General features: G+C 49.4%; 1 protein-coding gene across 1 annotated transcript; it reads left to right on the top strand.

The window, feature by feature from the left end:
* The first annotated feature begins 364 nt into the window (after nt 1–364).
* On the top strand, nt 365–15,992 carry Hspb8 (heat shock protein family B (small) member 8). Its single transcript, XM_021162512.2, has 3 exons — nt 365–1,206; nt 7,926–7,989; nt 14,998–15,992. Exons 1-3 carry the CDS (start codon nt 840–842, stop codon nt 15,155–15,157), a joined length of 591 nt encoding a protein of 196 aa, XP_021018171.1. The 5' UTR covers nt 365–839; the 3' UTR covers nt 15,158–15,992.
* The last annotated feature ends 634 nt before the right edge of the window (nt 15,993–16,626 follow it).

Below are 16,626 nucleotides of genomic sequence, written 5' to 3'. Positions count from 1 at the left end.
TGGGCCAAACTGTAAGTGGGGATTCCTTGTACGTCTTGATCCAATGAGGGGTTGTCTCTCTTCTTCTGCGAGTCCCTAGAGTAGGAGGCAAGACAGAACATGCACTGAGGATGGTATTTCCAGAGTGTGACCTGAGCCCTCAGCCAGGCGGAGGGTTATTAATAGTCAGGCTTTAGTGCCCTGCGGGGCACGGGTGGATGGAGTGGACGCTGCTGGAGGCAGAGGGAGGGCGGGGCGGAGCGGAGCAGGAGGAGGAGGAGAGAGTGCCTGAGAGGCTGGCTGGACCCGGACGCCACGGCCCCTCCCAGCTCCCCACCCGCTCCCAGAGCCCAGTTGTTCTCTCAGCGGATTCTCAAGGACTGGTTCATCACCTTTGAATACTCCTGTGACAGGAGGCGCTTGCAAAACCCGCCCCCTGCCCCCAGCAGCAAATAAATAGAAGGCTCCCAGCCCAGAAGCCAGGAGAAGTTTCTAGGCTCGCGAGTCCCCGAGCTTTATTAAACTTCTGGCTGCGCTCAAGACCTCAGCAGGCTTTGGCTGGGAGCCGGGGCAGCCTGGGAGGAAGGCAGCCGGTGGCTTGCTGATAGCCTGGCGAGAGAAAGAGGCCCTCTGGGATTCTGCTGGGCCCGCTTAGGGGGGTCACCTTTGTAAGCCAGGACCCCAGCTCAATTCTGGGCAGCCAGCGGATGGTTGGGCTCGTGGCTGAAGGAAGATCAGCATTTTCTGAAGTGGAGAACTAAACTCTGAAAGCCATCTCAAGCCACATCTCTGTGTGACCTTTGGGTAGGTGGCTCTGTCTCTCTGAGCCTCTGTTTCCCCCTCTAAGCTCGACCAACATCATGGCTGACGGGCAATTGCCTTTCCCGTGCTCCTACCCAAGCCGCCTGCGCCGAGACCCTTTTCGGGACTCACCGCTCTCCTCCCGCCTTCTGGACGATGGCTTTGGCATGGACCCTTTTCCAGACGACTTGACAGCCCCTTGGCCAGAGTGGGCTTTGCCTCGGCTCTCCTCTGCCTGGCCTGGAACCCTAAGGTCTGGCATGGTACCCCGAGGGCCTCCAGCCACAGCCAGGTTTGGGGTGCCTGCTGAGGGCAGGAGCCCCCCACCCTTCCCTGGGGAGCCTTGGAAAGTGTGTGTCAACGTGCACAGCTTCAAGCCGGAAGAGCTGATGGTAAAGACCAAGGATGGATACGTGGAAGTGTCAGGTGAGTCGGGGCGGGCAGGATCCTGCCTCTGTGTGTGTGTGTGTGTGTGTGTGTGTGTGTGTGTGTGTGTGTGTGTTGCGTGCTCGCATGTGCACGATCACAGGTTCAGCCCAGAAAACTTCAGTAGAAGGGACCTGTGACAGACCACATGGCACAGGTGACCTCAGAGCTCAAGAACGCAACCCACAATATTATCTTCAGAGACAAGTGTTTCACAGTGGGCAACAGAATGAGTCTGTATATGACGTAGTAGCTGGGGTCCTCAGGACCCTGTGCCCCACCCGAGAGCTGGCAGAAGCCAGGCTAGACATTTTGAAACAGATAATTTAATATAAAGAATAAGTGGATGCACCTAGGACTTCTGGAGACATGGGGAGAGGGGTTAGCACACTGGCTCGCCCTGCGATCACTAGACAAGGAGACTAAAGCTGGATGGTAATGTCTGCAGTACGGCTCCTATCCTTGGTGAAGAGCTGTCTGCCAGGCGGCATGCTGAACCACGACTTCAGCATCACACAGCACTTGTGTTAGTACAACCATACAACCAGAGGACAGGGCTCGTGTGTCCACATCTCCCTTTTGTACTTTAGGAAATGGAGGCACATAGAGGATTAGCATAATTTGTATTTGTTTAAGGTAGCATAGGGTTCAAACCCAGGAAGGATATATATATATATATATATATATATATATATATATATATATACATACATATATATATGTATGTATATATGTGTGTGTGTAATATATATGTGTGTAATATATATGTAATATATATATATATGTATGTATATTTCCTCTGGCCCTTCACTCCATGACTGTCTACTCCCCTTCTTGCAGCTGAGAAGGCCTAGTTCCAGGACATACAGTGAGTCAGCAGAAAGGCCAGAGCAGAGCCTAGGCCTGGTCCCAACCGCACTAGGCCCAGGGCTTTCCTTACCCCATTGCACTCTGGGAGAAAGAACACATACGCAGGGGAAAAAAGACCAAGGGGACAGGAAGCTTGGCCCCTGGTAAGCTGGGCCTAGGCAAAGCTTTCCTCTGTCTCCCTCCCAATTAACAGGCCATTAAAAAGAGCTTGTTCTTGGCAGAGGCTTGTCAGCCAGAAAAATCAATAACAGCCCTGCTGTAAGCACTGGCTGGTCAGGGACAAGCCCCGGCAGTGAGCGAGGCTGTGTTCTAAAGCCGCTTGGAGTAGAATTGTAAACATCAAACGCTCTGGGTGTGGGTGTGGTGGGGCAAGCAGGCGCTTAGCTGAGGGGCGCGTGCTGACTTGGGTGTGGGCTCCCGGCACTGGCTGGCTGGCTGACTGATGAGCCAACACTGGTTCCGCCACTCGCTAACCAACAGGACGGCTAATTATTTCTTCAGCGACCTTACTCCTTTTCTGGGCCTCCTGGGGTCTCCATGGGTCCTCAGGAAGGATGGTGGTAGCCCCCAAGGTATCTTTATCTACATGGTAAATGCACAGATGGTGCCCGGGGTTCTAACAGTTAGTTTGTTCTTGGTGGTCAATGGTATGGGCACAAGGGAATGTTCTAGTAATAATAAATGATAGTCACTCTTTGAAAGAGACCTGGGTTCAAATCCCAGCTCTTCTGTGAGATAGCAGTATGGTTGCAGACTCAGAAGTCTTTTCATCACTCTTGAGCCTCAGTGTTCCCATCTGTGCAATGGGGATTGCGACCATTCCTGTCAAGCAAAGCTACTGGGAAGATGTAGTAAATGCAGACCATATATCCAGAGTGCCTATAAAATGGAGTTAATGGTGCATCCTGCTGACTGAGCTCATCATCACTCCGCCTTGTTCTGATTTAATTATGATTAAATTAATTATAATCCAGAGGCTTCCAAATCACCCACATCCTGTAGTCTCTTCTCCGTCCGCATTTGAAGCTGCTCCTTAACAGGTGGAGTCTGGCAGCCACAGGCTGAATTCTCAGCCACGGATGGGCCTTAGTGATCCCGAGGTTCGGGACATGCTCCGAGCCTGATGTCTCTGTCTGTGAGATGGGAAACCCTGGAAACTGACACAAAAGATAAACCCTGCACACTCACCCCTAACTGTGGCCCCAACTCTGCAGACTCTGAGCCCCCTGAGACTGGGTGCCAAAACTTTCTCTCATGAAAGGAATTTGAGAACTAAAGTCCGGGACTCCCTGCAAAAGCAAGGGGAAGCCAGGGAACAGAGCCAGCAACAGCTACACCATGATTAAGAACCTGTCGTTCCGCAAGCAGTTCAGGCCAGACCTTTGCGCAATGTGCAACTAGGCTGGCTTACTGGTTACTCACAATGGCTTTTTAAGGAGTGTGGGTAGGATTGTAACACCACCCCTGCCCATTTTACAGATAGTGAAACTGAGTCCTAGGGAAGGCTAACTCACCCAGCACAACCAACCACCTGCATCTTCTTTGCCAGTACCTAATACTTAAAGCCAGACCTGCCTGGAGGTTCATTGGTTGACTCTTGCTGGAACTGTGAACCTGCTTAGACACCCCACCCCCAACCCTCTGGCCTCTGCTTCAATACTGGTCTCCCAAAGGAGTTAGGCCAGATTTGCCTCGTCATCTGCTTCCGGCTGCCTGGGGAGTGGAGGAAAGGCTATTTGGAGTTTTGGATGATGCCGGATGGGCCAAAATCATGAGTAAGCCTCCTCCTGGTGTGGGAGCTTGGAGCTTTCCGTGCAGTTCACAGATCTGAGGCATGGCCCTTTCTTACCTATCTGATCCCATATGAATACCTCACTCCAGGAAAGCTTTTTGGAAAATGTGGGCTCCCGATTTCCATCACACACTGAGCCTTCTCCTACAGCCACCAGCCAAGAATGATCCCTTCGAGGGCTGCTGGGCCAGCCTCTGGCTGGGGGAAGCCTGGAAAGGCTTTTGTCTTGTCCCTAGGGCCTCTGTTCAGCACCTTTCAGTGTCTTTCTCCCAGGGCCACAGTTCTCTAGGTCACACGAGAAACATCACAGTCTTGCTGTCCTGGGATGGCAGAGTTGATCTTTCTGTACAGGCAGCCATCTTCCCTTCCTTCTGCCCACAAAGATAAAATATCGATGGTAAAATGTAAACCAGAGAGCCGGGTGTGGTGGCGCACGCCTTTAATCCCAGCACTCGGGAGGCAGAGGCAGGCGGATTTCTGAGTTCGAGGCCAGCCTGGACTACAGAGTGAGTTCCAGGACAGCCAAGGCTACACAGAGAAACCCTGCCTCGAAAAACAAAACAAAACAAAACAAAAAAAAAAATGTAAACCAGAAAGCAAACTAATAAAGTTACACTTTATTATACAGTAAATAATTATATATATTATGTATACATAATTTAATGTTATTAATATAATATTTATTTTTATATCAATAAATAATAGTATATAAATGATTACATTAAATATATTTATATTAATATTGTATTAATTAACACTAATGTAAATAAATTATATAATAAAGCATAATAAGTTATACTTGCTGGTATAACATCAGAAGAACAACAAGCAAGTCCCGCATGCAAATATAATGCAGATTAGCCACAAGGCTGACCCACCTCTTTTAACTCCACTGCCCTCCCCTCACACATTTCCTTCCAAGTAATCTTGGAGTCTTTCCTGCTCAGAGGCCCTCCCTCCCTTCAACCTGCACCCCATTTTCAGAGCATAAGCTGAATCCATACACTTCTGAGGATTCCTCATTTTCCTAAACATTGATGTTTTAGGTTCACCTGCGCAGCTTCCGAGGGCCATGGGCCTCACTTACTCCATTGCGTCTGCCAGAGCTCTAGTAAGGCCATTTTCACAACATTTTAGAGAATACACGGAGACCCAGAGAAGGGTAGGACCCTGTCAGGAAGTGTCTAAGCAGGGGTTAGCATCTGGCTCTCTGGACGCTGCTACCCTCTGCTTCCAAATCTTTGCTCTGTGATCTCAGGCACTGGATCATGCAGGCATGTTCAGAGTGATGTGGCCACAGATTTACCGAGCCCCTCTGAGTTTCTATTTCTCTATCCACTCAGTGCTGGCAATAAAGTTCCTGCTTACAGGAGTTGCTGAGAACAGAGACTGACACTGGGCCCAGCCTTCGCGGGTGTCCCTTTGCTTACTATGGTACCAGGACCCCTGAGACCCCATCTTAAATGCAAAGTATCTCAAGTTGAAAATGCAGTCGATAAACCTGACCTATTAAATGCCATGACAGAGCCTTGCCTGTCTAAAACCCGCCTACTGTTAGGCAAAATTACCTCACACCCCGCTGACTTTGTTACAAAGCATTGACTACCTCGTGTCATTTATTGAACCGACACACACAACAGCAGCATGGTAGACAGAGTGGAAAAGAGTCTATGCAAAGACTGTATGTTGATGATGTCTGTTGAGCTGGCTGTTAGTTCTTCATCTTCTTCATCATCGCCTCCGGCAGACGGAAGACAGGGTGGAGAAGAGCTGAGTCAGAGGCCCTGGCCTGTCCCCAGTGGAAGCAGGCTCCTCAGAGGCCCAGGCCTCAGGGAGGGGAACAGAGAACAGACCACAGGCCCACACTGAGGCAGGGCAGGTAACTGTCACAGAGAACAGAATGACCTCTCCGTTGATAGCACACCCACAGGACAGAGCCTTCTGGCCTCCAGACACAGAAGTTTAAAAAGTGGATTCCAGTCAGTATATCTTTACTCCCTGTAGTGGAAGAATAAACAGTATGGCTTTCCTAAGGACCATGCAGCAATGTAGCCTAGGCCTTAAAAGGCCCGAAAGCTTGCCTCAAATCCCAGATATCACTGGGCTTGGTGTGAAGATCTGTCTGTAAGACATTTTTAGTGCGGAGTGGAGGTTTCCAAAAGGTAAGAGGCAGGCTGAGTCATACATTACCGGGTCCTGAAGTGGAATATGATACAGCCATTCAAAAGGACAAGGCCCTGAGTTCCTGTCCTCAGAACCTACATAAAAGCTGACATAACAGCCTGAGCTCTGGGGAGACAAAGGCAGGAAGATTCTGGGTACTTCCTGGTCAGAAGAATAGACTAATCCGTGAAACTCCAGGTTCAGTGAAAAGACCCTCCCTCAAAATCTAAGGTTGAGCCCCACCCCCTCCCAACCCTGGTGAGATGTCTCCGTTTAAAAGGCAGCCTGGTTATCCACATTCAACCCTGGGGATTCACTAGGTAGGAATGAACTGACTTCGGCAAGCTGTCCTCTGATCTCTGTGGCATATGACCCATACCAAGCACACATTTTAAATAATTTAATAAACTTTAAACACAATAAAATAATAAACACACACACACATACACACACACACACACACACCATGCTCTTAAGGAGTATTTTGGGGAAAATAGAAAAGTAATCAGAATGTCTTAGTGAGATGAGAACAGACTGCCAGCCAGTGCATAGAATGATCCCTTTGGTACAAGGTATGATGTATGGCCATATTCTAGAAAATCCATATGTTTCCAGGAAGCATTCTCTGTCTGGAGATGTAAACACAGTATTTATGACAGCCTTGTTGGGGGGTGGGGCGGTGGGACGATGGGTGGTTGTGCGTTTTGGAAATTTATTTCCTACACTTTCTAACATACATATGCATTATCTTGTAATCAGAAAAATGTTATTAAAGGGATGATTAACTGGTACAAAGTATCGCTAATGCAATCACCTGTAAATGACGAGTTGAAGACACTTTGGACCTCCACACGATGCTGTAATCCCCCTGGGTATTTATAGTCTGTTTTATGAAGCTCCTGTGTGTGAAGGTGGCGCCTAGGCTCTGGAATGCAGCTTCAAAAGGGAGTGGGAAGGGCAGAAGGGTGGCTGAGCCAGGCACTAATCCTGTTTGTTCAAAGAGAAATTGAAGACATTTTACTTGAGAAGAGGAGGAGGAGGAGGGGGGGGAGGAGGAAGAGGAGGAGGGGGAGGAGGGGGAGGAGGAATGAGGAGAGCTGAGAGGATCATAATTTGTCTGTGAATTGCAGTGTAAAAGCCAGCTTGGTCTCAACCTTCTTGTAATTTCATCTTCTCCTCCATAACTGGGCAAAGGAGCCCCTGGGAGGTGGGGCTGTAGAATCTCTGCCTCTCTTATTCTGTGGCTCCTCTGAGAGCTGAGTCCGGGTGTGTCCAGCATCTTGAAGCATTGAAGCAAGACTGTCCAGGATCAGGTGGTACAGAAGGCTTACTCGCTGCAAGTCTAAGAGCAAAAGGAGTAGGAGGCCACAGCACTTGGCCTTGATCCAGTGAGAACCGATCAAAGCCCAGCATGGTCATGCTCCTTTCTGGATGACCTCCAACCCACTCTGGGATCTCAGTCCATATTTCAATAACAACAGAAGGATGCCGGATGGCCAAGAAATCCCAGATGTGGCTTCGGCTCTTCCTTCCTTCCACCTCATTGACCCATCTGTGATGCTAAGCTCTTGGAACCTGCTGTGGCTGCCGGCTAGTGGGTAGGGGTTAAGTGGAAGGCTGGAAGTTAGGGAGCAGGTGTCCCAGTTTAATATTGAGTTGTCATCAAACTGTGGCCAAAGTCCTCTTTCCTGCCCATCAGATTAGCTCATCTTCAGCTAGCCTGGGAGGTGGGTTTGAGTCTCTACTCCAAAGTCCTAAGACTCAAAACCTGAACTCCGAATCACCCCCTAGGTACATAAGACAGGAGCAGAGCAGGATTTGAATCCAAGCCCATATCCTGAATGGTGCCCAGGGGATGCAGATTCTAACACACGGTGATGTTCTTGTCTTGCAGGCAAACATGAAGAGAAGCAGCAGGAAGGTGGGATTGTCTCCAAGAACTTCACCAAGAAAATACAGTAAGTAGCCTTGTGGGTGGGCAGACTGTGGGCAGGCATTGTGATTGTGAGTAGAACCCAACTTTCTTGGGAGACACGCCTGGGCAAGGAATTGAACTCCCATACCCAAAGGGAAGAAGCTGTCATAGTAAACTTTCAATGGGGGACCCCAAGTAGGGGGTTAGATTGTCACCTCATCAGCTCAGTGCCCTGTGAGGAGGGCATCGACCCCATCAGGGAATAGAGAGGCAAAAATGACTCATGCATCTTACACTGAGAAGTAAGTGGATGTGGTGCTCATCGTCCCAGGAGGATAGACAGGAGAGGGTATCGCCATCAAAGTAAGCCCTATGCATATGCATCTCTAGCCTCCTAGTTGCTGTGATAGGATCCTCTGTGTGTGTGTGTGTGTGTATGCATGAATACATGTGTGTGCATGCATGTGTGTGCATGTATGAGTGTGTCCATGTGCATGTATGTGAATACACGTGTGTGCGTGTGTATTTGTGCATGCATATGTGTGTGTGCATGCATGTGTGTGCATGTATGAGTGTGTCCATGTGCATGTATGTGAATACACGTGTGTGCGTGTGTATTTGTGCATGCATATGTGTGTGTGCATGCATGTGTGCATGTTTCTGGAGTGTATGGACCCTTGTGCTTAAACCGAGGCCAGCCACAGACATTGTTTGCTCTGCCCCATCACTTCCCACCTTACTCCCCTGAGACAGAGACTCTCACTGACCCTAGAGCTGGGCTAGTGGCCAGAAAGCCCACACCAGTCCTCCTGCCTCCCCTCCCACAGCACTGGGGCCACAAGCATACATTGCCACGTCCATTGTTCCCCCTATTAGTTCTGGGAATTTGAACTCAGAACCTCATGGTTGCACTGAGGCACCTCCACAGCCTCTCCAATAGGCTACCTTCCCCTACAGCTAAGATAATACCTACGTGCCTCCAAATGTTGATTTACTGTTGTCTGGTTTCCTGAGATCACTCTTGCCAGCTGTGGAGGTTTGGAGGCTCTAGAGGAAGGACCAGTTTGACTTAAGGGAGGGATTCTTGTTAGCTTTGGTCTTGCGAGAGCACTAAGCAGGCAAACAAGCTGAACGGATGAAGCATGACCACATCCCCTAACTGGCAGTCCCTGTAGGGGGAGAAGGCTCAGTGGAGGATGCTGGCTGCACTAGAGGCTCAAGTGTCTGTCATGCTGTCTTTCCGGTCAGCATCACTCACTCGGTGTGTGTCAGACCCTGAGGTCTTGCTCAGCCATCACCGTCCCAATCTCTGCAGTGAAGATATAGGACAGGAAGAAGATGTATCGCAAACCTTCTTCCGAGTATTCTGGAGAAAGTCGGTCTCCAGTAGGTGAAAGGGAAAGGCTGAGGTCTATAGTGAGGATTTAGCACTGCCCCAAACAGGTCTCTGATCCACCTGTTAAAGGGATACTGCTCCAGCATCCTTGCAGAAAACAGTAGATGTTCCAAGGGGGGAGTCAAGATTCTCCTGATTGTGTCTGAGCTCCATACTCAACCCAGCAAAGAAGTCCTGGGTCAGAGAAACTGCACCAGCTCAATTCCGAAATTTCTTTCAGCATTGTGAGCCTGCATTTTGTGCCCTTTCCTGACCCTACCCCCACACCCCCAATAGTTCTTGGAAGCCCTTGAGAACTTCCTGATAAGGCAAATACCAGCAAGTTTCTTCTTGTAGTCACTGGCTTGCCTGAATCTGTGACCCTCACCTCTCCCCAGCTCAGCCTCCAGATCAAACAGAACTGCAAAGGGAGAGAGGGTGGGAGGGAGGGAGGGAGGGAGGGAGGGAGGGAGAACACACATGTCATTTTCCAGAGGTCAGACCCAGGTTCAGGGCAGAATCACAAACAGGGCAGAGTTGAGAAAAAGATCCAGCACGTTCGTGGTGAATCAATCACCTTCAGAAATGTCCAGGGTGTGAGGATAGGTGCAGAGGGTAAGAGCTTTGCTCTGTAAGCACGAGGACCCAGGAATGAATCTCCAGCACCCATGTGCAAAACCAGCCGTGTCTGTACAGATGTATCTGTAACCCTACTGTTGTGGAGCAGAGAAGGGCAGATCCTGAGCAGTCACTGGGCAGTCAGCCTCGCTGGAATGGAGAGTTTCACGTGTGAGAGATCCTGCTTCCCGGAAACAAGGCATAGAGGGTTATGACCATTGCATGAGGAAGACACTAAATGTTCTGCTCTGGCCTCCACATTGCCAAACATGCACACGCACACACACACACACACACACACACACACACACACACACAGAGAGAGAGAGAGAGAGAGAGAGAGAGAGAGAGAGAGAGAGAGAGAGATCCAAAGCTGGACATGTTGGCTCATACTTCTAATCCCAGAACTCTGAAGGCTGAGACAGGAATCTTGTCACAAGTTTGAGGTTACCCTCAGGTATATAGGCCACATAGCGAGACCCTGTCTCAAGCAAAACGAGACACACCCATTTCCTGAGGCTGTCCCTTCCTCTAAGACCTCACAGGAAGTGGCTCTCTGGGAATTCGGTGAGTAGATAGATATGCCCGAGGTTGCTGAAGGTGGTGTAGCTACTCAGCTGCTGGTGGCTGAGCTGTTCCCACATCGCCTGGCTCGAGGGTCTGTGCCCTCCGCCTCCAGTCCATGGGATGGTGCTGCCTACATCAGGTTCTCCCTCGCCCTGCCTCCCCCCCCCCAGTTCAATTATTTCACTCCGCAACCTCCTTCTCTGAGGACCGAACATGCCAATGATCAAGGCTGAGCTTCACTGTGTTGCTAGGACCACCCAAACCTCCTTCAACAACAACTGGAGGTCCCCAGGGTCTTCCTCTATCAGCATGGCACGCTCCATCCATTGTGAATGGCCCATGCCCAGCGTACCCCCTAACTCTGTTAGTATTCTGATTCCCACCCCGGGTGTAGAGAGCTTCCATATTAAAATATAATTAATGGAGCCAGGCAGTGGTGGCGCACGCCTTTAATCCCAGCACTTGGGTGGCAGAGGCAGGTGGATTTCTGAGTTCGAGGCCAGCCTGGTCTACAGAGTGAGTTCCAGGACAGCCTGGGCTACACAGAGAAACCCTGTCTCAAAAAACAAAACAAACAAACAAAAACACAAACAGAGAAACGAACAAACAAAAAAAGATACAATTAATAGGTGACTTAGAGCAACTCGGGTAGCTGCCCTGAGCTTGCATCCTCTCCCACATGTGGCCGTGTTAGAGAGTTGGAGGACTACACAGTAAAGGGTTGGTGGGAGGGGGGATTAATATTATTAACTGACTCCCCCTCAAGGTGGAGTTACACAAGAGTGGCTTTGACAGATGGGAGACATCAAGGCGTCCAACTGGAGACTGGGATAACCCTGGCTCAGATCCCTATAATAGATCCCACCAATGATGATGGTGGTGATGGTGATGGTGATGATGATGATGATGATGAAATTATTGTGACATCATCATCATGACAATAATGCTGGAAAAATACCCAAAGTTGACCCCCAACCTCCACATGCTTGTACACATGGAACTTGGTTGTCTTTAGAGAACAGAAATATTTCATTAGCCAAGCCCAGGGTCCTTCGAGGATCCCAGTTATGCAGAGTGGGATCTCACCTAAGTACAGGCCTTGGGCTTGGAAGTACACCCTGTCCCAGAGGCCTGTCTGTGTTGGGTAGGAGAGACAGTTTGGAGATGCCTAGCAGGTCGGAGGCAGGCCCTTTTCTACCCCCAGCTTGGAGGACAAAACAGGAAACAGGATTCAGGAAGTCATGGGGAAGATGCCCAGCACAGCACGCTTTGTTCTCTTTGCCTCACAGCTCCTCAGGTATCTGGTCAGCCCCTGTTTGACATCTGTGGCTTGCTGTGGCCATGTTATAAGGTCTACAGGCTTAGTCCTAAAAGAATCCCATTGGGCGAGGTTATTAAACCCACCTTGTCCGTGAGGAAACTGGAGTTGGGAGGTGCGGGTGACAGAGTCGCAGTGCTGGTAACGAATAGACGCAGAGCTTTAGAAAACCCTGGAGGAGAAAGGAAGGAGCGATCTGAGCATGTCGGTGGAGCTGGGGAACGGAAGGCTGAGGAGACAAGACACAGGGAGAACACCTCTGCAGGCTTTGTGTGGATGCTCAGATAACCAGGCTCTTCGAGGGAGAGTGTGGGACACCAGGGGTTGGAAAGGAAAGGGAACTGGGGAGTTAACAGCTCAGTCAGCGTGGTGCTAGACACACAGGAGGACCCGCTCCCCAGCCCCAGAACCCATGAAGGAATTCCAGCATGGTGACATGTGCTCATAAATCCCAAGGCTGGGGAGGCAGAGGCAAGAGGTTCCCTGGGATTCGCTGGCTGGACAGCCTAGCTAACCTAGTCAGGGCATCCCAGATCCCCAAAAGAGATCCCACCAATAATGATGATGATAAAATCGTTGGAATCATCATCATCAGACTGGAAAATTCCTGGGGAACAACACCCAAAGTTGATTCCTGACTTCCACATGCTTGTGTATGAGGTCATACCCACGTGAACGAACACACACGTGAACACACACACACACACAATTTGATAAAAATTGTCTCTAAAAGAAATGAGGTACTGTGGAATTTGACCACAGGTCCCTCTCTCTACCTTCCTGCTGGATCAAGGAACCTCAGATGACAGCTTTCACTGTCCCCATGTTCTTAGACTTAGTAAACTTCCATTCCTCCCATCACCGGCTTAGGGCTTTACCCCCCTCCACGGTCAGCTGGCTTTTAATAACATTAAATTCTCACCAACGACGTGATCCCTCAAGAACCCCCCACCTATGAGGGAAATAAACTCAAAGACTCTACCCTGGGCCAGTTCTAATGAGATAAAGCCAGTTGCTCTGGGACCCAAGTTTTAAGCCAGCTTTTACCAGGAAAGAGAAAGCAGTTAGTGAAGGGCCCTAGAGGCGTCTTGGGTATTTAGCACTTGGTGGGGGGCCGACATTCAGATGCAAATGAGAGCCTAAAGGAGAACTTTACTACTCCTACCTCGGGAATCCAGCTTACTGGTGGAAGACCCACAAAACGAGTCTAGCCCTGTCTCCAGACTTCCGTTTCTCCATGTACAAGATCATCCTTCTGGGTCACCAGGAAGGTCTTTTGGGCTCTGATACATATCAAATATCTACAACTGTCAGGATGACAGCTTGCAGGGCCAGTGACAGGGCAAGGCATCCTCGCACCACTCAGTGTGACTCCAGGATCTGACATTCTTTTCCCTACAAGGAAGTAGGTTTGGGAAGAGGTCAGTTCCCTTCTGCTGGCTGGAGAACCGTCAGAATGTAAATTCAGCTCTGCTGACCAGGGGTGGGGGGGTGGGGGGGCGTGGGGAGGAAAACTATACTTATAGCGTGCCAGCCTTGACCGGTTAAAATACCCCCCCCCGCGCCCTTCCCCCCTCCCCCGCCCCTCCCCTTCCCCCCTCCCCCCGCCCCTCCCAACCCCCCCTCCCGCCCCGTAGCTCACAGTGGGAGGGGCGGTAAGAGGGAGGCCCCCAGCCAGGCATTGTCTTCTTGCTTTCAAAGCTTAGCTTAGCTTGGCTTGGCAGTTATCCGAGTCCTACAGAAGCACCTTTGTTGATCTTCATAGTTCCGGTCTGGCCAGGTGGCTTTGGGTGGTTGTGGCTCGGAGGGCTTTGGACTTCTGATAATAGGATATGACTCCCACCCCCCACCCCCACCCACCCCCAGGGAGAGTCCTGCACACAACCAGGGGAGGGCAGACCGCTCCCTGCATCTACCATAGGCAGAGCTAGCCTGGCCTGTGGGAAGGTCTGTGGTGATCCTGGCTACTCTGTCCTTCCTTCACGTGACTGGTACCAGAAGAGGCCGGAGAACGTGCTCTTTGGAGCCCAGGATTTCAGTTCTGAGTCCGTCTGCTAATGCCAAGGGTAACCACCCGTAGACTCAGTATCTTTGTAAAGTGGGGACAGTCAGTACTAGAACCTCCTTGGCGGGATTCTTAGCAACGGAATCTGAGGTAACACCCAAAATGTTGAAAGGGTTAGCATGGGCGTTCCAAGGAGACCATTAACGCGCCCTCACGGTTTCGAGTTTGTTGAAGAAGAAATCACATACTGGATAGCTTTGTTTCCTCCAAATAACGAAGAAAAGATCTTTTATTCCTTAGGGCTGGATGGGGTGACGCATGCCTACACTTACAGCCCTCAGGGGGTCCAGGAGTTAAGGTCATAAGGTCAGCCTGGGCTCCACTAGACTCTGTCTCTTCCCACCTCTCAAATCCTTCTGAGATGTAGACTCAGGTTTGAGAACACAGGTCCCATCTTTGATGCTCTCTGTCTGGAGCTTGTCTAGCATCCCCCACCCCTGGGTCTCATGATCTGTGAAACAGAAGCTTGGAGTCATGTGACTCACTGAACACAAACATAGGCACACACATATACACACATACACACACACATATACACACATATGCACACACACATATACAAGCATACACACATGCACACACATACATATACACACATACACACACATACACACACAAACATACACACATGCACACACACATGCACACACATACACATACAAGCATACACACATACACACACATACAAACATACACACACATATACACACAAACACACACACAAATACACACATGCACACACATACAAGCATATACACATGCACACACATGCACACACATACACATACAAGCATACACACATACACACACATACAAACAAACACATATATACACACATGCACACACATACAAACATACACACATATAGACACACAAACACACACACAAATACACATATAGACACACACATGTACACACACATGCACACACATACAAGCATACACATGCACACACATACAGACACACACACATACACACACATATCCACATATACACTTGTACCATACACATGCTTGCATGCAAAGGAACATTTTCTTTTCAATGAACACGGTAGCTTCAGCTATATGAAAAACAATCAGTGGTAAGACCTTCTGTTTTGCTCTCCCAGGCTCCCTGCAGAAGTGGATCCAGCGACTGTATTTGCCTCACTTTCTCCAGAGGGCCTGCTCATCATCGAGGCTCCCCAGGTCCCTCCGTACGCACCCTTTGGAGAGAGCAGCTTCAACAACGAGCTTCCTCAAGACAACCAGGAAGTCACCTGTTCCTAAGACGTCAGCCTTGGTCCTTCTTCGCTCCCGTCCCCAGCCCCAGGGACTCTCTGATTTGAGGGTACACTACTTTAGCAGCACTCAGATTTAAGGCAACTCAGATGTTGGGGGATGGGAGGGAGAACCGAAAGACCGTCCCTGGATAATGTAGTGATAGATTTCTCCACAGGGTGACACAATGGGTCAGCCTTGCTTGGTTGCGTTAGGTCAAAAGATTGGGAGGTTTTTCTTCATCTTATCTGGGTGAAGACGTCTCGCAGTCTATAGTTGCAAAACAAGCAAATGGGGACTGAAGAATTCATGTTAAATTTTTACCTTGCAAGAGTTGCTTTTCTCTGGGGACCTTCCCATCACCCAGACCCCTGCTCTGGACCCTCCTTCTGCGTGGCTTGGTTGATGGGACTCATTGGCTCACCTCAGTGTGTTTCTCAACTCTTTGTCTAGAAGAGGTTATAGGCAGGTCTTATATCCCCATATGGGATTTATCCATCACCACACAACACAGTGCCTTTTTTTTTTTTTTTTTGCAGCATGACCCCATGGCTCTCAAACCATCACCACCAAGAACTCTGGGAGCCCCTCAGTTAATTCTCTGGCTAAGGTCCCCCTTTATTGTGTCCCCTGTGTCCAAGTCACATTTTTACAGAGAGCTGTCTTCGAGCAGCTCCACCAGGAACCAAGCAAAGGCCAGACAGCCTGCACGCAGGCTAGTGGCATTGTGTGTGTGTGTTGGGGGGGGGAGGATGTGTGTGTCTTTGTTGTGTGAATTGTGCTGTTGTTTAGGGGGAAAATAATGGTAAATAATAATGATATAATAAAGGAGCTGATGTTCTTAGCACGTTGTGCTTCATTTAGCGAGAAACTGAATGTTCTACCACTAAGGTATACACCATCAAGATGCTACAACTTCAAGTAATGAAACCTGCATGAGTAGTGGGCTAGGCGGTATAAATGCTTCCAGCCAACTCCACCGGACATTTAAATGTGCCTGCAGAGCTGTTTTTTGCAGCTCTGACTCCAGTATTTGGTCTATGCCTTTTGTGGTGACTCTACACAGTCATAGTCTGTCCTCATGGTTGAAATACTGATGCAAGAATCTCATCCTCCCATGACAATGTAGGGAGGAGAAGTCCGGGGGTAGAAGGTGAAAGATTTCTTTGTGTGATTTCTCATTTTCCAGAAGTCCAGTAAACATCTTCTTTGATGTCCTTGGACTAAAACAGGTCACATGTCTGTTCAGAGTCCAATTCCTGGCAGCCTGAGAGAACAGACTGATGTCATAGCTACTTTTCTGGTTGCCATGAAAAATTATCTTGACAAAAGCAACTTAAGGAAGGAAAGATTTGGGCTGGTGAGATGGCTCAGTGGGTAAGAGCACCCGACTGCTCTTCCAAAGGTCCGGAGTTCAAATCCCAGCAACCACATGGTGGCTAACAACCATCCGCAACGAGATCTGGCGCCCTCTTCTG

This window comes from Mus caroli, chromosome 5, assembly GCF_900094665.2.
Source record: "Mus caroli chromosome 5, CAROLI_EIJ_v1.1, whole genome shotgun sequence".
In the NCBI taxonomy this organism is placed as follows: Eukaryota; Metazoa; Chordata; class Mammalia; order Rodentia; family Muridae; genus Mus; species Mus caroli.
Note: the sequence above shows the minus strand (reverse complement) of the source record. Positions and strands in the feature narration are given on the sequence as shown.

What these genes read in the sequence shown, in the direction of transcription:
- Hspb8 (XM_021162512.2), top strand. Translation starts at nt 840, where the DNA reads ATGGCTGACGGGCAATTGCCTTTCCCGTGCTCCTACCCAAGCCGCCTG. An exon ending in TGGATACGTGGAAGTGTCAG is followed by an intron (nt 1,207 to 7,925) that starts GTGAGTCGGGGC and finishes CTTGTCTTGCAG; the next exon opens with GCAAACATGAAGAGAAGCAG. An exon ending in AACTTCACCAAGAAAATACA is followed by an intron (nt 7,990 to 14,997) that starts GTAAGTAGCCTT and finishes TTGCTCTCCCAG; the next exon opens with GCTCCCTGCAGAAGTGGATC.